General features: G+C 41.1%; 1 protein-coding gene across 2 annotated transcripts in view; it reads left to right on the top strand.

The window, feature by feature from the left end:
* Positions 1-24,863, top strand: part of gpc3 (glypican 3) — a 176,150-nt gene that overhangs the window by 1,001 nt on the left and 150,286 nt on the right. For both annotated transcript variants that reach the window (XM_085135794.1, XM_085135800.1), the window contains exon 2: positions 8,638-8,799. In XM_085135794.1, coding sequence (XP_084991920.1) covers positions 8,638-8,799 — 162 coding nt within the window. The remainder of the gene's footprint in view (positions 1-8,637; positions 8,800-24,863) is intronic.

Below are 24,863 nucleotides of genomic sequence, written 5' to 3'. Positions count from 1 at the left end.
ATACATGACGGTGGTGAAAAGCTGAGGGAATGAAAGAGGATTAATAGTCAACATGTAGACAGCCATTCCTGTTACATTGTCAGCAAATATCAATTATGTGTGTGATCTGAACTGCAAGCAAACTGGAAGTTATTTTGTAAATGATGCAATGATCCAAACTCATTTTTATTGTTTTTGTTCCATGGAGCTCAACTGTCACTGACTTCTATCTTCTCTAATGAAGGAATAGATCTGGAGAAGTGAGTTGGCAAAAAACAGAAAAGGTTAATGGTGAAATGATTCAGGTCTTTGTGGACAGAAGTCCATATTTTTGTCATCTTTTGCAGAATGCAGCATGTTGGTGCACTGGAGCCTGTTGCGTGCATTCTGATTCACTATGGAAATGGTAAAAGCCTCTCATGTGTCTGCATCACAGCCAGCCGCAAATGTTAATTAGGTGTTTTAGTGTCATGTCAGCACAGGGAAGTGCTCCAGGTTATCTGTTTTCTCTCCGTTCGCAGCATGCAATACTCCCACCTGATTCAAAGAAGGGTGTTTTTCTTTTTCTTTTTGAATAACACTAAATGTTCTGTAAACATGAAAGAGTGTGGCGAATCGCAAAATACTTCAAATCAAACAGCAGGAGAGAGAGAGCACGATGCACTTTGAAGCATATTTTGTCATGCTCCTTCTGCCACATATTAATCTCCCATCGTTTAAGGTGCATGCAGCCCTAACCGCTGAGCCCTACATTTCTCCAAGCATCCATGTTTAATCACACACCTTCCACCTAGGCCATCAGGCGTTTTATCTGCCAGCCAAAGGGGAGGCTAAATATTTCTCTTGGCAGGCAATGAGAAATATTTAGCCTTCCCAAATCTGAGGCTAGGCAGACCAGCTGTCTGTGCACCATCTCTAAGGAATCAGTCTGAGCTGGACACTAACAGTTCATAACCATTACTTTCACTGGAATCAATTCACCAATCAGCCAAAGAACAATCCATCACGGCCAGCGAAGGCATGGTTTGGTTTACTCATCCTCGCTGCAGGTCTGTTGCAGATTAATTGCTTGGTTTATGGCTTATAGAGTTCTGTAGAAAATGTGTTCACAAGCGTGTTAAACCTAATGTTCTACTTTGGCTCCCTGAAGTCTGCTGATTGACTAAATGTTATGTCGGATATAAAAAATATGTAAATACAAGAAATGTTTGTATCCCCTGTATCTATGATAGAGGTTAACAGCACTACCCTCAGTGATGCTACACACAACTGATGCTCAATTTGTTGAGCATTGTTAAAAAGACCTTGTGCATGGAGGAAACGTCTAGAAGTTTTATTTGGCCTTGAGCATTTTGTCAAATGGGAAAAATATACTGTACATTAGGTCCTAAATATTCAATAATACTCTATAAATACCCCCTTCTCAGCAAAACAATAGCACTTTAAGTATTTTCTCCCCTTAATCAACTGTGCAAGCTGAATTTTCTGAATGCGTTTTGCATTATATTGTTTCAATGCAAAACAGCAAGAGGTAAAAAAAAATCAATCACTTTCAGCAAAGCAAATATCAGACCAACTCCAGGGTTAATATACCCAGTTAGAGTTCTTTCTCCATTCTCCAACATTTAGATTTAAACGTTAGAAAAATAAGAGTGTACTGTAACACAGCTCCCAATAAAGTAGATCTATAGTACATCCCTGAAGCTAGATTTACCAGCATAAAACTGTTATTTTGGCAGCTACTGTAAACTACAACAACAAAGTTTACTGTAAAACATCACTGTACTGTGATGCAAAGACTGTAACACAGTATTACACTTGCAGCACTTTATTCTGTCTTCATTCTGTCTTCAACATTTAAGCACCGGCCCCTGCAGATGAATGTTTGTGATTTATCGCTGTTAACCGCTTGGCCCATTGCTAATCAAACTCTAAATACCATTCTCAGTTTTCAGGAAAACACACCAGTCAAAGTCAGAGTGGAAAATAACTAATAGAACCATCACAAAGCTGCTGAATTAATGATTTCCTCATAAACACCCATGAGTCACTGCTGTAGACAGGTTGGAAACGACCATGCTTCAAGTCTTTGTCACTTACTTCTTCAGTTCTTTAACACTGACTGAGCACGTTGCCGTATATCATGTCATCAGTTTTTACAGCATTTGCATTAAAGTGTAGGCACTTATGACTAATGAAGAATTATGTAACTGTACCTGTATGGTGACAGGTGCCTCTCACATTCACTTCATGTCTTATGAAAAGAAACTGAAGTAATATAGGAAATTAAAAATCCCAGATGTCCTGAAATATCCGCAGTCCCGCTGTATCACAGATACTGGGACTGATGGGATTTGATTTTGGGCTCATGGTAGTGACGCTGAATGGCCCCACAATGCTTTATGTGCAGTGACCAGCGATGGTCCTTAACAGAGTTTAAGCACTCTGTAAAGATTTCAGAATGAGCGGCTTATTGGGCATGCTCAAGCTTTTGGTGGAATTTCCATAACTCTCAAATCTTCCACTTTTGTCCTAATGAGCTGACTTTATTATTATTAGTATTATTTTTGGGGAGGACATGAAATCGACAGTCACTTTTCACACATTTAGTACATTTTTGACCTATTTTTTTATTCATTTTTGGTCATGTCTCATCCATAATATATACTCACCATTAATTTATGCCGAATAAGTTGGAGTCACAGCTACAGCTGCTTGTCATGCAGGCTGATATAACGCGAGTTCTCCGATGAGGCACACAGTAAATGAAAGATTGATGAAATTACTTGTTGAGGGTGGCTAGTTGTGATCCGACTGAGGGAAGTATCACTTTCTAAGTGTGTGTCTGTGTGTGTGTGTGTGTGTGTGTATGGGTGAAATGTAAAGTGGACTGTATCGATATTGAGTATAGTGTGGGGGAGGTGGCTGATTCAGAAACATGTCCGCAGGAAGGCAGAGCAGAATTTCTAATAATGCTGCATGTGGTGCCGGAGGGGGCAAAAAAAGCACCAAAAGACTAAAGTTATTCTTTCCAAAAGTGTGATTCAAAAGAAGTGAGTGCAGAGGAAGATTACAGCAGGCATATAGAGGGGAAAAAAATCAAAGCTTGGCACATCTGTAGGAGTAGTACCACTCGTGTCTTTGTTGCGGCTGTTGCTGTGGGTGGTTGGATTGGCTGAAGGTGAAATGGAGGCTGGGTGTCGGTTCACTCCATCGTGTCATCACATATGTGTGAGGCGAGGCGCACAGGCAGCGCTGAACACTCACCCCGGGACATGAGCGAGAAAGCGGCTCCACTAGTGACGGCGCTGGCTTGATGATGGGAAGACCTTTTGGATCTCCGACAGCGGCGGTGGGACCTGATTCATGAGAGCAGCATCAGATACTCACGAAATATGAGAGTAACACTCGTGTGCTGGAGGCTGAGATCCAACTAGTTTCAGCAGAAAATCCTGCAAAGAGGTCCTGCAAAGGAGTTTTTTCCTTCTTCTACTTTTGCTGTGAGCTAAAACAATTATAGCTTTGTGTTGCTTTATAGTTCTCAGCAGGAAGCCATGCAAAAAGGTCCCAAATGCCTCTGTTTTAGAAATGACAGCGAATGACTAATAGGTGGATGACTCTGATCTGAAGGAGAAGCCTTTCCAGCTGGTTAAACACCGATTCATACTTGGTTTTATTCAGTTCTTCCTTTTTGAACGGTCCCACTTTAAAGACAGGAGCCTTTTGTTTACTGCCTCATTGTTATGTGCAAAAAGACAAAAAGGAAAAAGCAGAGAACAATGTTGGGCACTTTCACATTCCTGCTTCCAGCTTTCAAACCATTGCTTCATCAAATGGTTTAAAGTGGAGCAGCTCTAAAAATACTTAAAGCCACTTTAATCCCCAGTAGTTAATGATATTATCACTCCTTAGGTTGGTTGTAAATGGCTCTATCTTTAAAAAGTGACACTGGCTTATTTTGCCCCGGAGAGGTAGCCACAGATTCCCACGCGCTTCCACTCGAAACTAGCTGTTGTATAATTTATGCTCATAATGAACGGCTTTTAGCATATTCTATATTTTAGTACAACTTGTTTTTCCCCCCATGGTCACCATCATTAAGCTTGCATAGTGATAGCTTTCTAATTGGTGCTGAGAAACTTAGACACATACTGTACTGTATCTGTTCCCCAGACTCTGAGTTCCCGGGCTTGTTAAAGATGCGAGGACTCCTCCAGTGTTTGTGTGTGTTAGTGTGAGGACAGGGCCATCGTTTCCAGCAGTGGCCTTTCAAAGGAAACTTTCTGTGAGGGGTAGAGCAGCGAGGATGGTTAGATGAGGCTGTGACAATCTGAAGGGCGATCAATGTGTTTATAAAAGGCATTCAGAGACACTCATAAAAACAGCAGCTGTCCTGCACGTCGAATTACCCGGCCTCCTTTCACAGTATTGATTGAAAGCACGCAGTAATTTAAAGGCGCCACCTTGGACCGAGGTTGCATGCTGGGGAAATTTACATGTAAATTGCTACCTTGTCTTTCTTCATTTTGCAGGAGAGAATTGGCCATAAGGACGCCCAAAATTGACCAATTAACCAATAACAGGCTGATTTTAAAGTTGCTCACAGTGCCCAGGAGCTATTAAGCTCAAGGTAGGTGAAGGAAAACGAGCTCGGAACAAAAGTGCGCGCAGATGAAAAGGAGTAAAAGAGGAAAAATAAGAAAGCAGAGGGGCGAGAAACAGGGATGGAGCCTAAAGCAAAGGGGAGCAGGAGGAAGCTCGTTCCCCGGTGATGTGTCAGTCAGAAAGAAAGCTTTATTTAGACGGTAAGATTTTGTTATTTCTGAAACTCTACGGGGGAATCATCTCCCTCCCGAATCCTTCGCTTATTCCCTCAGTGCTGTGGAACTCGTGTAATGAAACACATTTATCATCTGCAAAACGACAAACGGTGCAGATGAATCTGCCTGTTTCGCCGGAGATAATTGCTAAATCCCCATCTCTTGTCCGCTCAGGCCGCGCTCGCCTCACCTATGGCGCTATTGACAGCTTAATAATTTTGCCCCTGCAGTCTGAAATTAACTTGATCTTATCCGTCAGGAGTCTTTTGTCCGTATTGATTTAAGATATTAAGCCTCTCAGTATGCACACAAAAAGGTGCTGGGTGACAGCTTTATTGCCTCTTTTGCTCATTAGACTGTATACCCTAAACCCTGATGGGAGTCAGGGGTGAGCTGGGAGTTAGCAGAAGCTGTTCTCCGTTTAATTCTGCAGCGATTCTTAATTATTAAGACTGTCGCTCTGTTGCATCTCCCGGTAGTTTAATGTGCACCGTGTCTGTGTCTGCATTGTTACAGCCCGAGCCCGCTTCTGAAGATCTATTCTTTTGAAGATCTCACAGAGAAAGAGCCTCGATCCAATAGAGACACTCACTTTTGTTATTAAGATAAACCCTCTGCCTCCACAAAAGCCTTTCCTCCGTCTTTTGACACGCCAGCTATCAAGACTTTTCTGATACATTCGCAATCCTAGCAGCCCCCCCTTCCTCCAAATTAATCTCACTGCTTCCGCCTCCTTATATCCTCGCACCCAAAGCAGCGGCAGCCAAAGCTGGCAGGCTCCGCTGACATTTGTTTACCGTGGCATCAATCAGGCCCTTGTCACCGATGCCTCTCAGGGAGGCAGATCCTGGAGACAACTCCTCAACGAGGCTTTGGCACGTTACCACTGCAGCCTCCACTGAGCTCTCAGCAGCCATGTGGGACAGAGAGGCTGAGAAGAGGAAGCACCGAGGAAAGGGGTTTTCACTGGAGCTGCTCTTTGTATCTAAACACTGGATGGTTGTGTCCTACTTATGTCTGACTGTCCATCATTTTCAGGCAGAGATAAGGTGGAAATCTTTAAACTTTGTAAGTATTTGGACAATTATGCAGATTTGTAATTTTGCAATGTTGCCTCTCTACACCACAACAGGGGATTTTAAACCAGTCAGTTAGTTTCAGCTTTAATTAGGAATTAAAGCCTGTTTTTATACACACTCTCCCATTTTCAGAGGCTCAAAAGTAATCAGAAAATTGGCAGAAACCGATATTACTGTCCTTTATGTGGACAAACGTTCTAATCTCTACAAATTTTCAACATGAAGGTTTTGGTTTCACATAGGAATCTTAAATTTTATTTTATTTTATGATCAAATTCTAACTTGAAATGGGGTTTCTGCGGCCGAACTAATCTCCTACTCACTCTAACTCCTCCACTGCCTCTTTTTGTCTTTATAATTTTTTATGTTGTTGTTTTTGTCTTGATCTTACTTTTTTTGATTACTATGTAATGTTCTTTAAGTATTTTCTGTTTGTTAAAAAGAAAAAAAAATGCTAATAAAAAGAGATTTGCAAAAAAAAAAAAAAAAAAGTAATCAGAAACTCGACTGACAGGGAGTTTCATGGCCTGATGAGGCCTGTTCCTTCATTATTTTATGACAAGATAAACAGATACACTTCCAGTGCTGAACTTGCATATGACTGCTGTCGACGCAAGTAAAAGAGGCCATCATTAGGACGAAAGATCAAAAGAAACAAGAGAGATGGCAAAAACATGTCCAAGTCAAAAATCTGGTATATGCTTTAAAAGAAGGAATTCACCAGCCAGCTCAGCAACATCAAAAGTGAAGTGAAAAAAGTGAATGATCACAGAATTATTTCTATGATGAACAGCTTCACAACATCTAACCAACTGAAGAACCCTCTCAACGAGGTGGGTTAACTATTCTCAAAGTTTGCAATCAAGAATGGAGCAAATTATTAGAAGACTCAAAATTGATTTACAACAAGGTGCAAACCACCGATTACATTCAAGAACATGAAAGCCAGATTAGATTTTATCAGAAAACATTTAAAAGAGTCTGCACAGTCCTGGAAAAACATCTTTGAACAGGTGAAACCAAGATTAAATTGTAGCACAATGAAGGGAAGAGAAAAGTATGGAGACTGACAGGCTCATGATCTGAAACACAACACATCATCTGACAAACACGGTGGAGGCAGTGTTATTGCATGAGTGTGTATGGGTGCCAGTGGAACCAAGGTCACTAGTGCTTATTGATTATGATACTGCTGATATGAAGTATCAGGATGAATCGACCCAAAGCATCCTGCAAATGCAACAGAGCAGCCTTTCAGTTATTAAATGCAAAAGATAGGCAGAAAGACTCACAGACAAACAGCAACTGAAGGACAGTAAAGGTTTGGCAGAGCATTTGGTGATGTTTATGGGTTCTACACTCCAGGCTGTCACTGACTGCACCGGATTTTCATCCAAGCACTAAAAACAGTCCTTATATTTGCTCCTTATGTTGGCTCCACAGTGTGGTGGTTAACACATTTTACTGGCAAGCAAAAGATTGCCAGTTGCAGGTGGAGACACAAATCTACTTTGGGGCTGAATCAGGAAGGCCACCCGGTGTGGAGACCACTTGTGACAGCTGAAAATAGCTCGCATCAAAAAGAATCCTTAAATTTAAAACGATGCCACTTTGTCCAATTACTTTTGAAGCTCTGAAAATGTGGAACTAAAAAAAATTAAAAACACTGTAATTCATATAAACATGTCTGTAATTTCCAAACAGTTATTTCAATACTTTTTAAGCCCTCCCCAAATTAGACCGATCATCTGTATTTGTGTCACATCTTGACTGTTCAGGCTAAAATCCACTGTGAGTACACTGAACTTTAGCTCAGAAAATATATGATGCAAAGCATTTATTTAAAGACACAGATATTGTGTTGTTTCCTCTTTATTAATGTAAACTCTTTTTATCTAAAAAAACCCAAAAAAAACCCAAACAGATTTCACACTCCTTTTAGCATGACCATGACTCAAAGTTTACTGAGTTTCACAGTGGCGGCAGGCTCTTGTTTATCTTTCCTGCTTTCCTCCTGCGTGAGATTAATTGAATTAATTTCTTCGAGGTGTTTGCTCTTTGATCAGGTCGTGTCTGGCTACATCGCCCCTCTGAAACATCCCTGACACCCCAGTTCTGCTTTCGCAGGCTTGAATGCGTCGCTCAAAAAGAAGCTCAGGGAATCCAATTATTTCTCATAGGTGTAAACAACCTTTAGTGTCCACAGCCAGGTGAACGAATGTTGTTTCACCGCCTTCAATCTTACTCGTGGCTGTTTTTTTTTTTATGTGTATCCATAATGAAAGCATGCTGAAACCTAGGTTTATTTGTCTGCATGATGCACTGCTCCTGGCTCTCATCTTAAGTTTAAAAACACACACACAAAAAAAAAAAAAACGTACTTTTTTTGATCCTTGGAGTGAAAAGTATAGCCTTGAGTGGAGGAAAAGTTTCTGTTGACCAACTTGATCTCTGAGGAGAACTACACAGCTTTAGTGTATTGCCCGAATGTGGATCAAAATGACTTATTTTTAAGCAGCAATTTATTTTTGACTTGAGCCCGGCTACAAAACACAGCCTCTACATAATAATCATACGCTCATTAAGGCTGCGGACTCTGCTGGAGATATTTCTTAGTTTTTGCGTTCGGAAAATGCTGCTGAATCTATTTGTGTGTGTTTGTGTGTCTTTTTTTCTTGAAAATTAAACAACAGTGGCTTCGCAGCTACTTCCCTCTGTTCATCCAGACTACCATCCTGTCCCTGCTGATTTCCTGCCAGGTGCAGATCTGCAGGTTTGCCAAACCAAAGGCCCGACCTGCTGTTCCAAGAAGATGGAGGAGCGGTATCAGGTAGCGGCGCGCAGCAATATGGAGTCTGGTCTGCAGGTTGTCAGCGCACAACTCAAACGTCTCATCATCCAGAACGCCGCGATATTCCAAGGTAAGCAGTCTGCACAGTTCATCCAAGACCTGCCTCAAAGAAAGACGAGATAATTTCATCTGGCACGCACAACAAAAAAACAACCCAGTGTCACAAATGCACACATTTAAGCACATAAATCAACAGTGTTCACTGATTTTTTTTCACATCAGCAGCTCACTCCTCCAGGCAGTGAGTCACGTATAAATAAAGCTGTAGCAAAATGCATACAGACAGGAGGCTGCTGTTCAACTAAATCTTGGAATGGCAGCGACGCGTTGTTTAAGTGACTTTAGATGTAGTGTGGTTGTCTGTGCCAGACATGTTGCTCCAGAAAGTGACAGCCTCCTGAGATTTGGCGCACTGCAGTTGGCGATGACTGTTATTCACAGGGAGAGAGAGAGAAAAAAACCCACGACAGTCAGCAGCCTTCCTGGAAACCTGGATGAGAGCGGTCAGAGGAGGCACGCTGCTAGGACTAACTCAAGCGAACAGACGCATGCAAAATAACAACTTGGGGAAACGGTGACGCGAAAAAAAGATGTAGATTTTGTCGAAGGTGCAGGAAGCAGGTGAGTGACTGAACAGTGAAATGAAATACCTGGTGTAGCAGGTGCTACTCAGGTGTGCAAAGACTATTACAGTGTCCGAATCATTCTGTTAAAGAAAATGTACAATGGTTCTGTGTTTTCCTGTTGAAAATTAGATGAAAAGAAAAACACTCTTGTAAAGTAAATGCAAAGCTATAACCTGCAGTAGGTAAAGGTGTTTCCTCCTGCTTCTAGTGTATGCATGGTTCAGTAGTCCACTATAGTCCAAACGATGACATTTGTCATGCTGAAGCCAATATGTACAGATAAGATCTTCACTCTGAGAATAAAGCTCAGGCTTAAAATACGACTGCTATCCAAGTATTCCTCTCAGCTGGACTGGACCAGTGAAATTATAAGTTAAACGGGTAAAATTACAGAAAAGGTTATGATAGTTCACTATCCAGATTATCCTGTAATTATAAAGTTTTTACTGTGAACTCACTGACCTATTAACCGCCCTCAAAAAAAAAAATCCCAAACCCAGACATTTTGATATACATGGCAGAAAAACTGGATTTTTTTTGTCATTGTTTAGCTATTACTTAATTACTCTGGTGAAGTATGAATTTTAATGCCTCTTTATGAATAGAAAAAGCTGTAAAAGTTACAAAAATACAGGTAAAAATCTATGCACTCCTTCACATTTTCTGAAGCTGCCCAGCTGGCCAGATTGGACTCTTCACTTGGCTGATTCTGGCCCCTGGGCCATATGTTTGACACCACTGCTCTACATGGATGCTTTCAGGTGACCTGGGAGAGAAAAAACAGGCAGTGAAAAGACACTGCTTCTGGTTTGTAAGATCCTGGGCATTGGTTAAGAACTCCTGTCACCAGTCAAAAAGAAGGGAAATTACAATCTCAATACGGCCACGTCTCAAGAATGACAAGTTTGACAAAGACCACTCTCCAGAGGAGAGGAAGAAAAAGCGGACAGCAAAAGAAGTGGCTGGATAACATCAAAGGAACTATTAGGGCTGATGCAACACAAGTCCAGGCTAAGAAATGAGACAGACATAGAGAGAGCTGGTCAGTCGTGTGACTGCTGTGGTGCCTTCACAGTACGTGGGATCATTGGACACATGCATCGTAAGAATCCTCCAGAAGCCTAGACCTATTGCAGCATCACTAAGGAAGGATTAAAGTCACCTGATCCATATATGCATATATGATCTATATATGCTTTATCAAAAAGGAAAGTTTTATGCCTAATGTTAAAAGTAGAGAGAGGGCGTCTGTTTGTCCGAGGGGCCTTAAATACTCTAGGAACTACAAGTAAGCCCACAGTCTGAGAGTAAAGTGCTCTAATGGGGTGATAAAAGACTTATAGAAGGTTTTATAGAGAGCTGTAAGACCTTTTTGACCTCTTGACCTCTATGAATACTTTTCTGATGAGTTAATGGCTCAGTCACTCATTTAGAGTCAAACTGAATAAATCTTGATCTTTGGTTGTTTCAGACTGGAGGATTATCCACAGCACACTCATTGGCTAATGACTTGTGATTGACAGGTAATCACATTACGTCTTCTAGTAAGGCAATAAAGTAACGTGTTAGTGTACTACAAGCAGTAATTACATTACAATTGTAATCAGATAAAAAGGAAAAAAAACATCAAACATGTTTTTTCTTTAATCAACTGATTTCAGGTTTCTCACTTCTGAGTGGAGATGTGGACATTGTTTTTATTTTTATTGCACTGCAGGAAAGAGCACAAAGTTCAATCGGCATCCAGGACAGAGAAAAAACTTGTTGTGCTGCAAACAGACTCTTTGCAAACATCTGCAGAAACAGCATGCTAACACAAAGCTAGCAAAAAAAGCTGAGTGACTCCCAACCCCAGTCCAATAGCCTCGTCTTCAACAGGTAACAAAGGCAGTGACGAGCAGTCAGGCTGTAGGCTCTGTTTCTACCTGCTCATGTTTCTAAAGTAGAATCTCTGTGATGATTACTTTGAAGTCTCTCTGTGCTGGTTTTCAGCTTTGCTTTGTGTTCATACACGAACAATGAAAGAAAGATCACACGTGTCCTTGGCAGGACAGCGATTTCGATCAGTGTGTGGAACTGTAGCCTAACTGGTAATTAGGTAACAGTGTGTATCAGGTCATTTTACCAGACAGTAATGTACTGAGTAGTGTGATGAATCTTCCAGGGAATAATGAAGTTACGTACTTCATTACTGTCAAGAAATGTGATGTGTGCTACATAACATTTTCATTTAGTTACAATCCCAACACTGCCAGTGAGCGAGTGGTTTCACAGTCAGAGTCGTTGTTTTAAAAAAAGAAAAATCCAAGATGGCGACGGCAGAAATGACACAATCTCACTTTGAATGAAAACTTTACAAAGTGGTTTCAAATGAGCTGGACGGCAACAAAGAAGCACACTGCTCGCCTCTCTGTCGCCACGCTATCGACAACTCTTTTGAAGTATCCCTTTCACTTTTAATGTTGAGCTTTTGTTATCGTGCTATGCAGGCCTTTTCAACCCAGCAAAGCAGCACTGTTTACTGTCTCGGGGTTTCCAGTTGAAGAGGGACTCACTGGGCCAGCTTTTTTCAGAGTACACACTTATGGGCTGTGAAATGCGGCACCATCCTGACATGGCAATTAAAACTTGAGGTTTAATGGGGACCGTGGGGTTTGCTTGACTTGGTTGTTTCACACTAACAATGTTAGAGATTGCCGCTGTGGTTTGGCTGCTCTTTCCTAGAAGGGGTTCAATACTAATTGCTTTAGCATAGGGCTGGAGAGAACTCCCCAAACAGCCCACGGACTGAAATCCTTTTAACATCCTGGTCTTATCTGTTTCCCTCAACTTCATTTTCATCCTCTCTGTCTTCTCCTCCTTTCTTCTCTCTCTCTCTCTGCGACCCTGCCATTCTCTCTCGCCCTCTCCTTTCTGTCTCGTTCAATCTGCTCAACTTTTCTCTCTCCTTCTGTCTTCCCCTCTTTTTCTATCTTCCTTTTCGCGTTGGTGCGACTATTGGGAATTGAGTGCATGCCTTGTTTGCAGTCTTCTTTGCAGCTCTCTGTCTCTTCTCTTCAGCATCCACTTCTGCCAGAGATCAAAGGGCTCCCCCTCTTCACTCCTCTGTCTCCAATCTCTCCATCCCTGCATCCTCCTCTCCTTCCAGCTCCACCTGCCTGCTCTGCTTTCCCAAGCCTCAGACTACACCAGAGTTTTCATCCTTTTGAAGTGAACTTCTGCAAACAATGGAAAAGTAATGGCTCTGTCTCTCTTTGTCTTTTAAGTAGTAAGATGACAGGCTGCCTTAACTTTAGCTTTCTTTAGGATCAATACCAGGAAATAGGTAAGGCATTAGGAATTGTGCTTTGCGCATGTTTCAAATGCCAGTTCACAATCTAATGAGCCTTAGCTTATCTCTTTATAGCATAGCAGGAAAATACAACATAATGGATAAAACATCGCATCCTCTCTAATATGACAGATGATTGGATTTCACTTTGATTCGCATTAGCGCGATCATACGGCCGTGTTCGCCTGCGCGCCGAGATTGCCTCACGTTCAGCGTCTTGATGATGTCAGTTTAGTTTCAAAATGAGAATCTGTACCCTGCGCAGGATGCACAGCTTTAAATCTAATCTTTGTAACGAGAGTCTGATCTCATGCATGCTGAGAATTTAATTTGGTAAATAAATCATGGAGTTCAATATTTCTGATGAGTGCATTAGTATGTGATGTTGCACATCGGTGAACATGTTTTTTATTGCAGAGTTTGGAGTGGCGAGAGTAGATGATGTGATTAGGGTAATTTGAGAGTCTTTAAAGGGGCATTGCGTAGATTTTAAACATAGAGCTTGATCTATGCTTTTCACTGGTAATAACACGTCTGGTGAAAGTTCTCATATACGGTCCCACGTGGCTTTTTAGCCTGTCCTCAAATAAAAATATAAATAAATAAACACGTGACATCACAAGCTTTGGGACCACAGACTGTATATAAAAGATAGACAAGCCTGGACTTCAGCATAGTCACTATTAACAAACTAAAAACCAGCAACAAACAACTTAAACATTTACAAAGAAAGAACAATACAGTATCCACATCTGAACCAAAGAGTAAAACAGTGAAATGTGGATTATTAAATATTAGGTCTCTCTCCTCCAAGTCTCTGTTAGTACATGACTTAATAATTGATCAACAAATTGATTTACTCTGCCTTACAGAAACCTGGTTGCAGCAGGATGATTATGTTAGTTTAAATGAATCAACACCCCCGAGTCATTCTAACTACCAGAAATCTCGAAGCACAGGTCGAGGGGGCGGTGTGGCAGCAATTTTTCACACCAGTCTATTAATTAATGAAAGACCAAGACAGACTTTTAATTCATTTGAAAGCCTGATGCTTAGCCTCGTCCACCCCAGCTGTGAAACTCAGAAACCAGTCTTACTTGTTATCATCTATCGTCCACCTGGGCCTTACACAGAGTTTCTGTCTGATTTCTCAGACTTTATATCTAATTTAGTTCTGAGCTCAGATAAAATAATTATTGTGGGTGATTTTAACATCCATGTTGATGCTAAAAATGACAGCCTCAACATGGCATTTAATCTGTTGTTAGACTCAATTGGTTTCTCTCAAAATGTAAAAGAACCCACCCACCACTTTAATCACACTCTAGATCTTGTTTTAACATATGGCATAGAAACTGAACATTTAACAGTGTTTCCTGAAAACCCTCTCCTGTCTGATCATTTCTTGATAACATTTACATTACAATAATTGATTACGCAGCAGTGGAGAGTGGACTTTATCAAAGTAGATGTCTTTCTGAAAGCGCTGTAACTAAGTTTAAGAATATAATCCAGCCACTGTTATCATCGTCAATGCCCTGTACCAACACAGAGCAGAGCAGCTATCTGAACGCTACCCCAACAGAGGTCGATTATCTTGTTAATAATTTCACCTCCTCACTACGTACGACTCTGGATACTGTAGCTCCTGTCAAAACTAAGGTCTCTAATCAGAAGTACCTGACCCCGTGGTATAATTCTCAAACACGTACCCTAAAGCAGATGACTCGTAATCTGGAGAGGAAATGGCGTGTCACAAATTTAGAGGATCATCATTTAGCCTGGAGAAATAGTTTGTTGCTTTATAAGAAAGCCCTCCGCAAAGCCAGAACAGCTTACTACTCATCACTGATTGAAGAAAATAAGAACAACCCCAGGTTTCTCTTCAGCACTGTAGCCAGGCTGACAAAAAGTCAGAGCTCTTTTGAGCCAACCATCCCTTTAACGTTAACTAGTGATGACTTCATGAACTTCTTCACAAATAAAATTTTTATCATTAGAGAAAAAATTACCAATAATCATCCCACAGATGTAATATTATCTACAGCTACTCTTAGTTTCATTGATGTTAAGTTAGACTCTTTTTCTCCAATCGATCTTTCTGAGTTAACTTCAATAATTACTTCCTCCAAACCATCAACGTGTCTTTTAGACCCCATTCCTACAAAACTGCTCAAAGAAGTCCTGCCATTGATTAATTCTTCGATCTTATATATGATCAACCTATCTCTAATAATCGGCTATGTACCACAGGCCTTCAAGGTGGCTGCAGTTAAACCTTTACTCAAAAAGTCATCTCTAGACCCAGCAGTCTTAGCTAATTATAGGCCAATCTCCAACCTTCCTTTCATATCAAAAATCCTTGAAAGAGTAGTTGTCAAACAGCTAACAGATCATCTGCAGAGGAATGGTTTATTTGAAGAGTTTCAGTCAGGTTTCAGAGTTCATCACAGCACAGAAACAGCTTTAGTGAAGGTTACAAATGATCTTCTTATGGCCTCTGACAGTGGACTCATCTCTGTGCTTGTCCTTCTTGACCTTAGTGCAGCATTCGATACTGTTGACCATAATATCCTATTAGAGCGATTAGAACATGCTGTAGGTATTACAGGTATTGCACTGCAGTGGTTTGTATCATATCTATCTAATAGACTCCAATTTGTGCATGTAAATGGAGAGTCCTCTTCACACACTGAGGTTAATTATGGAGTTCCACAGGGTTCAGTGCTAGGACCAATTCTGTTTACATTATACATGCTTCCCCTAGGCAGCATCCTTAGAAGACATAGCATACATTTTCACTGCTATGCAGATGACACCCAGCTCTATCTGTCCATGAAGCCAGAGAACACACATCAATTAGTTAAACTGCAGGAATGTCTTAAAGACATAAAGACTTGGATGGCCACTAACTTTCTGCTTCTTAACTCAGATAAAACTGAGGTCATTGTACTCGGCGCTGAAAAGCTTAGAAATATGGTATCTAACCAGATTCTTACTCTGGATGGCATTACCTTGGCCTCCAGTAACACTGTGAGGAACCTTGGAGTCATTTTTGACCAGGATATGTCCTGCAACGCACATATTAAACAAATATGTAAGACTGCGTTCTTCCATTTGCGCAACATCTCTAAAATTAGAAATATCCTGTCTCAGAGTGACGCTGAAAAACTAGTTCATGCATTTATTACTTCCAGGCTGGACTACTGCAATTCATTATTATCAGGATGTCCAAAAAACTCACTGAAAAGCCTTCAGTTAATCCAAAATGCTGCAGCAAGAGTACTGACAGGGACTAGAAAGAGAGAGCATATTTCTCCTGTTTTGGCTTCCCTTCATTGGCTTCCTGTTAAATCCAGAATTGAATTCAAAATCCTGCTCCTCACATACAAGGTCTTAAATAATCAAGCCCCATCTTATCTTAATGACCTTGTAGTACCATATCACCCTATTAGAGCACTTCGCTCTCGCTCTGCAGGCCTACTTGTTGTTCCTAGAGTATTTAAAAGTAGAATGGGAGGGAGAGCCTTCAGTTTTCAGGCCCCTCTTCTGTGGAACCAGCTTCCAGTTTGGATTCGGGAGACAGACACTATCTCTACTTTTAAGATTAGGCTTAAAACTTTCCTTTTTGCTAAAGCATATAGTTAGGGCTGGACCAGGTGACCCTGAATCCTCCCTTAGTTATGCTGCAATAGATGTAGGCTGCCGGGGGATTCCCATGATGCATTGAGTTTTTCCTTTCCAGTCACCTTTCTCACTCACTATGTATTAACAGACCTCTCTGTATTGAATCGTACCTGTTATTAATCTCTGTCTCTCTTCCACAACATGTCTTTTATCCTGTCTTCCTTCTCTCACCCCAACCGGTCGCAGCAGATGGCCGCCCCTCCCTGAGCCTGGTTCTGCCGGAGGTTTCTTCCTGTTAAAAGGGAGTTTTTCCTTCCCACTGTCGCCAAAGTGCTTGCTCATAGGGGGTCATATGATTGTTGGGCTTTTCTCTGTATCTATGAAGCGCCTTGAGGCGACATTTGTTGTGATTTGGTGCTATATAAATAAAATTGAATTGAATTGAATTGAATTGAATATTACAAAATTGGACTTTGGAAACTGGGTGTGATGAATGTAACCACGACTGAAAACATACCCTGCTTTATCATTTCTTGTACTAACTATACTAATAATAATATTAAATAATATTAATAATATTAAAAAAGACTAAACAACAATCAGTGAGATCATAAGGTTAGAATGCAAGTCTTTACTTAGGTCATGAGTCGATCAAACGATTAAATCGCATTTATACAATTGGGCTGCTTTTTGTTTTTTTGCATCTGCCCCCTGCTGGCCATTAGAAAGAATGCAGGGGTAAGGAACTTAAAGGAATTGGCCTTGCTTTTTACACAGTATGCAAAAAAAAAATTGTATTTAAATTTTTCAGTTGTATCTTTTTATTAGATTCGATTGAAATGAAGAATTGTATACTGGTGATACTTTTGATGATTGACATTTTAAAAACTTAATTCTAAGACACTCTGCAATTAAGTGAAATGGGCGTGTTCATAGTTAAAAGTAGATACGCCTCCCAGGAGAAGGAGGAGGGACTCCCAGTGGCTGGGAACTGGGTGATAGTCGGCTATCAGCCAATTGGGAGCAACAATAACAACAGTAAGTGGCTGTATGTCTACATGTGGAGGACACACCAATCTTTTATCTACAGTCTGTGTTGAAGACTTCAAATTAAACAGACCACCCATTAGTCGACTATCTGGGTTATAGAGTTACAAAAACGTGGTCTCAAGGTCCTATCTCTATAAGTCTCTCATCAGCACAGGCATGCAAACACTAAACTGTTGCATAAGCCCCTTGAGTGCCCTGTTTTCTGACTGCTTGTGCAATCATACAGTCTAGACAATTTTGAAAAATAGTGAGAAGATAATGACGGCCTCTCACAGCTCAAGCTGGCAACCTTTTAATTGCTTGATTTGTGTGACTAACATTCGAAAGCCCCTGGAGTGCTCGAATCACGATTCAAAATAGACAAAAGAAGAGAACCATCAGATTTGAGGAGCTGGAATTAGGAAGAATATCTGAAAAACTAAAACACTTAGTGTGGGTTTGATTTTATAGCACCCAGCTGACAGTGACCAAACACTGATGTTGTGAGTGCTGCCCAGGGCAGTGAATTTATCATTTTGGTTAGCTGCTTCAGCACTAAAGTTCTTAAGCGGACTGTCAGCACTAATTAGAATGAACTTTCAGGTGTGATTCTGAGTTGCACAAGTGCAGCAAACGGTCTGCGCTGAAGAACAAGTCCAAAAATGACGTCTTTATGTTGAGGCTTAGTGAAGTAAGCCACAGATTTGTGTTTGTGATGTGATTATACTTCACACCTCATCTCATCCCCTCTGACTCACCCATCCTCCCTGTCGTCTGTGTAACTGCCCGACAAAGCAGAAATTCATCCAAAACTGTCTTCTGGCATTTTGGGTGATTGGCAGCTCTAATTGATGTTATTTCCCCAGCGTTGTGTCCTTCAGAGCTGCGCTGCCACTGTTGCGACAACTCTCAGCCTGAGCCCGCAGATTAAAAATGAGATTATACTTCTCTGTTAATGAGAGACGCGTTTATTTAACTTTAACTAACTTTTATTGCAGTGATCTCTTTTTGCATGAGTGCTGAAAGCCGCTGTAGCTGATTGGCACTGCGGGCTAGATAGGGCTGTTTTCTTGTGCGGCGCTTGTGTAAAAAATGACATATCAGAAAATGACTGCAGTGCTGGTGTAGCGAGAAGACCACAGTGCTGTCTCGCTCAATTTCAGCACAGCTTGGCGTTCCCGAGGAATAGTCTTCACCCAGAAGGGAGTCAGATTCAAGTCCAAGAGCAAGCCTAATTAATAAACATGAGAGGACAGGATTGGCCCGATTGCTTATAAAGTGGAATGTGTGGGGAGGAAAGTTGTGCAGTGCAAGCGTGCGCGTGCGTAGATATCAGAGAGTCTGTGTGATATCTGTTGAAAAAAGTGGGACAGCCAGCCTGGCGCTCCTGGAATGACTCAATGAGTCCATAGAAGGCTGGCTCAGTGGGGTGTTCGAAAACAGGTCTGACTTGGACTACTTTCAGGCAGCATGAGGGCGATCTGCGTGTGGCTTCACTCGTTGCCGCGAGGCAGGGGAGCTTTCTCCACTTTACTCTGAACTCACAGGGGCGATGCTCTGTAAATTATCAGGAGTTTGGAAAGAGTTTGAAAGGATGCTCGTATCTTTTTATCAAACATAAAGACACCGGGAGTCCTGCCGTGTGTATTGCTCAACAAACTTGGCAAATGTTTGAGTGAAGAAGAAGACACACACACACACTCACACCATCATTTTAAAAGGGAATAAATCTTTTGTGTCCTTGAGATCCTCATGCCTCGTTCCTAGCGGGCCAACAAATTAGCATCTCATTAGCAGTCTCAAAAAATTCCATCGACTTCCCCCGCTTCTTCTGGACGAGTTTTAATTACTCTGAGTGTATAAGGAATTACAATGGCAGACCCCCTGTGGCCGTAGTGGAGGTGGTTGTTGACCTTGACAGGAGTTTGCCCTCATTTGTCACTGATAGTGCTGAATGGACATTTGCTGTGGCAGTAACCCAAACGAGATGTGGCAGGAGGCGGATGATGCAGAAACCTGGCAGACTCGAGCTGCCTCTCCTTCCAGCAGCCAATAATCAAAACCAGACCTTGCTGCCCTCTGTATCCCTTCCCTGTCTCCTGCTTGTTAGCCATCCGCTCGATCCTAAGTGCTCCGGGCGTCTGGCCTGAGCAGGCCTTTCCTCTGCTCTTCCCATCATCTGCTTTCCAATAATCATCCCGTAGCTCGCTCGCTCTCCATGGAGTCATTTTGTCTTCTGGAAAAGTTTCCCTGAGTAATCCAATAGTGGTGAGGGCTGGTGGGATGTATGCCTGCAGTGAGATGTCTGAAGATGTTTACTTGCTGCCCCGGGCTAATCTAATAACTTAATGATGGGGAGAGGCAGTTTTGCTATGTCCAATGGGCTCCTTCGAGCATCGTTTACCAGACACGATGAGATATACCAGCCATTACCACATCTTCTTTTATCAACTGGTAACTTGGTTTGAACCTAATTGCTGCTGTTTTATCATTGTGCGTCACTTATTAGTTTTCCCATAATGAGATTTTCAGTACTTTTTTGATCCCTCTGCTGAGCTTGCAAACTGTTGTACAGATTGATACTTAATAAAGCACTGTAATTCTGAAGGGTGTGCTGTCTGTCTGACTTCTGAGGTTTCTCTTGGAGCTCTGGAGCCACAGAGGAAAAAGCGTGTCTCTTTGCTGTGAGCCCGAGAGAACATAGCGAGCTAGATGAAGAAACAGCAGCAGCGGCAGATACAAAGGAGCACCCAAACATCCAGGTACAGCAAATGTACCCGTGACGAAGCCTCCTTATTGTTTCTGTCGCTGTTTTGTGGAGAAAGCCTAATGTGATTTACTATTGGCAAACGGATGTTTGGGTGCCACTGAAATTAAACTCTAACATGTGTGTTTTTCTTTTGTGCGTCATCCTTTTCTGCATGACAAAGGCAGAAGCAGAGAAGTAGCTGCAGACAGAAATGTATTAATCTTGCTTCTTTGCACGTTCTTTTAGATTGAAGTGGAAAAATTGGAAGAACATACATGAATGTGTTAACAGAGTTTTGTTGTGAATCACATTACCTTTAGTAATGGCGTAAAAACACATTTGCAGTCTTGTAAGAACCACTTGTAATAGAAATAAAGCCAAAAAATCAATATGTGTTTTATGCCAGCAGTGCTTTGAATTCAATGAACTGATGTCAGAATTCTCAGAAACTCTTGTTATCATAACGGCGCTTCAGCTATTTGGAATTCTCTTTTAGTAGGACTTTGAGTACATGTCACCTTTTTTCATTTCCTTGGAAGAAGGCACAAAATAGGCAAACTGAATTGAAAACAGTTTCTCAGAGTGATGAAAAAGTTGTGCAAGTTTGTGGCTTCCTGGACTAAGTAATGTGAGTGAGTATGTGAGTAGTATAGCCTGGTGGTCATTTGTTTGGCCAGCTACACCCTCGCTCTCTGCCTCCACTATCTGAACTTGATCTTTGGCTCAGTGCTGAATTCACCATTTTCCTTTTATGTAGCATAAATGGTCAACACTGTTTCCACAGGAGGTCGGTAAGTCTTTTTTTTCCATGCTTTAGGTGGGTACACTTGTGATGTCGCATGGATCTGAATGTCTTTCATCAGATTTTCCTTTGCTGAGTCACACCATTGGTCACAAATTGCTTTTAGTCATGTCTCAGATTGTTATCATAATTATGCATTTAGGTTCACCCTCTAGTTCTCCCCATATTATATAGAGGAAAATGGTACAGTACAGTATCCTGTCCCACGCTAGGCTACTTAATACACTGAAAATATATTATTAATATAGGCTCTGTCAAAAAGAATTATTCAGTTTCAAAGTGCTTTAATTCCACAGCCATTGGTTGGTGGAACTAACCAATGGCTGTGTAACTACCAGTGGTTTCTGGTAGTTAGCATAGCAACAGCAACGGCTAAAGTGATTCCAGACATGCTAACAAAAATAAGAGACAAGTCTGACTGTCGTATGGACATGTGCTGTGTGTCCAAGGGGGACCCTTTAGCACGTGTGAGAATTGTAAGTTTTGTATGTAAAACTATATTATAACGACGTCAGATCAACCTCAACCTCTGCAGATGCAGCTAAAAGGTTTGCTGTGTGTTTGGCTTCCATACTGTGTACTTCCATACTTGTGCTATTTTGAGTGTGTTCACACTATCAGGTGTGATCCTGAATACTTTTCTGGATGGTGTGTGGACTATGTGTTGCATACTTTGCTCCCATAATGGTGGGAAATGGAAGGAGAACCAAACAAGGCAATGCTTGATATCTAGCTAACTGTTAGCTAGATTAACAGCGAGGTTGTTATTGTAATTACCTAAAATAAAAAAAGCAAAGCAAAAAAATTAAGCGTGAAAAAACATTTTTAATTGACCTAAGTAAAACAAAACAAAACAATCCTGTTAAAAAAGTAAAATAAAAAAATATTTAAATACTAAGTAACAAACAGAAAGAAAAATACCCATAATGCCTCAAGCAATGTCTAAGAATAAAATACTTCATGCAGTTATTTAGGTATATATCAGATTTATTCACCTTATGAACCCCACATAAATTATCTAGTATATAAGAAGTTATATAACATTGACACACTATACTATCAAAAGAGAAACATTCTTCAATAAACCTCAATAAAAGGTCTTGTGTAAGACCTTTTATTGAGTTTTTTTTTTCTGGGGATTAAATTTTTATACTTCTGCCAGGAGGAAATGTAATTTATTTCAACTTTATATCAGCTCTTTGATCTAAGTATTACTGTCATCATTTGTGGTCATGGGACCAATCATAGATGATTTAAGGTGGTAGTGCCTGTGTTTCATTCTCTGATGAAGAACAGGTGTGCGCTAAACGTCACACACTACTTAAGATGAAACTCATAAAGTAAACTGGAGTTCTGCAGCGTGTGAGCTGTTAATTCCTTTGTTGTAATTATTTTATTTTTTTTGTAACTAAATAAAGGGTAATGATTTGAAAAGTAAAAAAAAAATAAATAAATGCCTTTTCATACAACTCAAATATCTAACATAAATTACCCGTATTAGGCATTAGGATTTGTTTATTGAGATTTAGAGTGTACACCTCTCTGTATTGAATCGTATCTGTTATTAATCTCTGTCTCTCTTCCACAGCATGTCTTTATCCTGTCTTCCTTCTCTCACCCCAACCGGTCGCAGCAGATGGCCGCCCCTCCCTGAGCCTGGTTCTGCCGGAGGTTTCTTCCTGTTAAAAGGGAGTTTTTCCTTCCCACTGTCGCCAAAGTGCTTGCTCATAGGGGGTCATATGATTGTTGGGCTTTTCTCTGTATCTATGAAGCGCCTTGAGGCGACATTTGTTGTGATTTGGCGCTATATAAATAAAATTGAAATTGAATTGAATACACCAGAATCATGATGTTCTGGAAGCAAAGATTGTATTCATGTTCTCCAGAGGATTTTGATTGTGAGCCATAGCCGTGTCCAAATTCATAGGCTGCATCCTCCTGAGGCCGAATTTGTAGTCCGATTACGTCACAGTGACGCGATGAAGGCTGTCCAAATTCGTAGACTCCTCCAAATGCGGCCGACAAATGCGTCCTCCTTTCCCCCAGATTTGAAGCATGGGTAAGGGGTGTATACCTCGTGGCCCAAAATATCCCAGAATTCATAGCGCGACCAGCCAATTCCAGTTTCCAACAATGGCGGCAGCTGCTTAGTTTTAATATTACTCTTATTACTCTTTCTGGGTCACAAAATAAACTTTCAAGATGTTTTCAGGTGAGAATATAGCTGTGTAAACTTCAAATATCTGCTCGGTTTATCAAGACATCACATATTTGCAAAAGTGCGCCGACGTTTTCGGAGACGTCTGTTACCCACTAGCTCGATAGCTAGCCCGGGGTTCAAGGCTCACTAGAGCCGGCGAGAGCAGCGAACTCCCGGCACATCGTTTTCAAACCCCCCGCGGTCTTTCACTACTCAGGTTAAACATGATATATAAGTCACTTAGATAACTTAAAGATGTTATTGTTTGGCTTTTTTCAGTGTTTTACTTGTTCGCGAGTAAATCGGTTTGGCTGAGATTACAGCTGAATAAACGTCAAACGGAAAACTGATTAAAGTGTGAGATGATCGAGAACTTACGGCAGTGTCCTGATATATTTTAGATAGCAAGGAGCAGATGCTGAGTTTATTAAACTCCACTGAGACAGCTCGGTGGAGTTTAATAACTGAAGGCTAGAGCGTCCCATTTTACAGCCGCTCACTTCGGGCCTACCCGGTCTTCGGAGGACCCGGCCCACGTAGACCGCAAAGGCCGGGTCCTCAGGAGGATGCAGCCTATGAATTTGGACACGGCTATAATCTTATGACTATGATTACTATTACTTTCTATGTGCTACAAGATTGTGACATGATGGTACGTGCTCCTTTAGAAACTGCAAGTCTGTATGATACCAAACTTATTTCAACAATAAGGTCGTTTATTTATGATATGTTGCAAAAGAACTACTGTACCCACAATTCTAAATAGAAATGACAGCGTGTGATTGGTGGAGCTCACTGTGACTACGAAAACGTCACAAACTGCTGATTGGTTATTGCAGTCAGGAACACATCATTGTGTCATTACAATACATATTTAAAACTATTATTATACAACACTATGATGATGAAAATGATTCAACTGGAAAAGGGATTTACAGTGCATTATTCTTAGCAAATTCCAAATAATGATAAAAGAATTGGTTTAACAGCCACTTTCAAACATTTTTAAGTGGACAGGTGTTCTGTTTGACTTGAAGAAAAGTAGGCCTGTCAAAAACAGGCACAGAGTACATATAGTGGATATAAAACGGTACTGAAAGACATTTATTAATTAGAAACACTTTGCTTTTATACAGAGACAACAGCAGGTTTATTGATGTTTGCTTCACTGGTCCTCTAACCCGGGCTAACTCACATCCTACTAACTAATTAATGGCTTTGTTTATTGGTGGAGAGTCTGTAGAAACAATTTCATATCATTCTTTTTATTCCCCCAGATACAGTTTTTTTTTCTTTCTTTTTTTACATGCTTTTATTTTTCCATTGTTTGGCTTTCCAAAGTGTTCATCTTATCTCTGCAGGCTTTTGTGTTGGCTGCTAGTCGCTCCTGTCTCCACAGGAAGCCTCAGCCTCCTATTTCCAACAGGGTTGGCATCCTGTTTAAAGTGCTCCTGTAGTCTTGTGCGCGTCGCAGTACACCTTTTTAATCGGGCCTCTGTCTTTTGATTTGACCACGCTCAACCCCCCCCTCAAAAAATGCAGCGTCTGTCTCTCTGCTGATAATATGTCAGCCAGTCAGCACCCCATGGGGTACTTATTTGCATATTATTTCAATTGTGACTCTGGAAATCTTCAATAGGAGAATTATCACCCCAGGAAGAAATGAGCCAACTCCCTCAGACGAACTCTTTGGGCTGTTCGTCTTATTCACTCCCACCATTATTTTTTAAACAAAGGCTCATTCCTCCGTTGAGATTAGGAGCCGGTGTA

The sequence above is a fragment of the Neolamprologus multifasciatus genome, chromosome 2 (assembly GCF_963576455.1).
Source record: "Neolamprologus multifasciatus chromosome 2, fNeoMul1.2, whole genome shotgun sequence".
In the NCBI taxonomy this organism is placed as follows: Eukaryota; Metazoa; Chordata; class Actinopteri; order Cichliformes; family Cichlidae; genus Neolamprologus; species Neolamprologus multifasciatus.
Note: the sequence above shows the minus strand (reverse complement) of the source record. Positions and strands in the feature narration are given on the sequence as shown.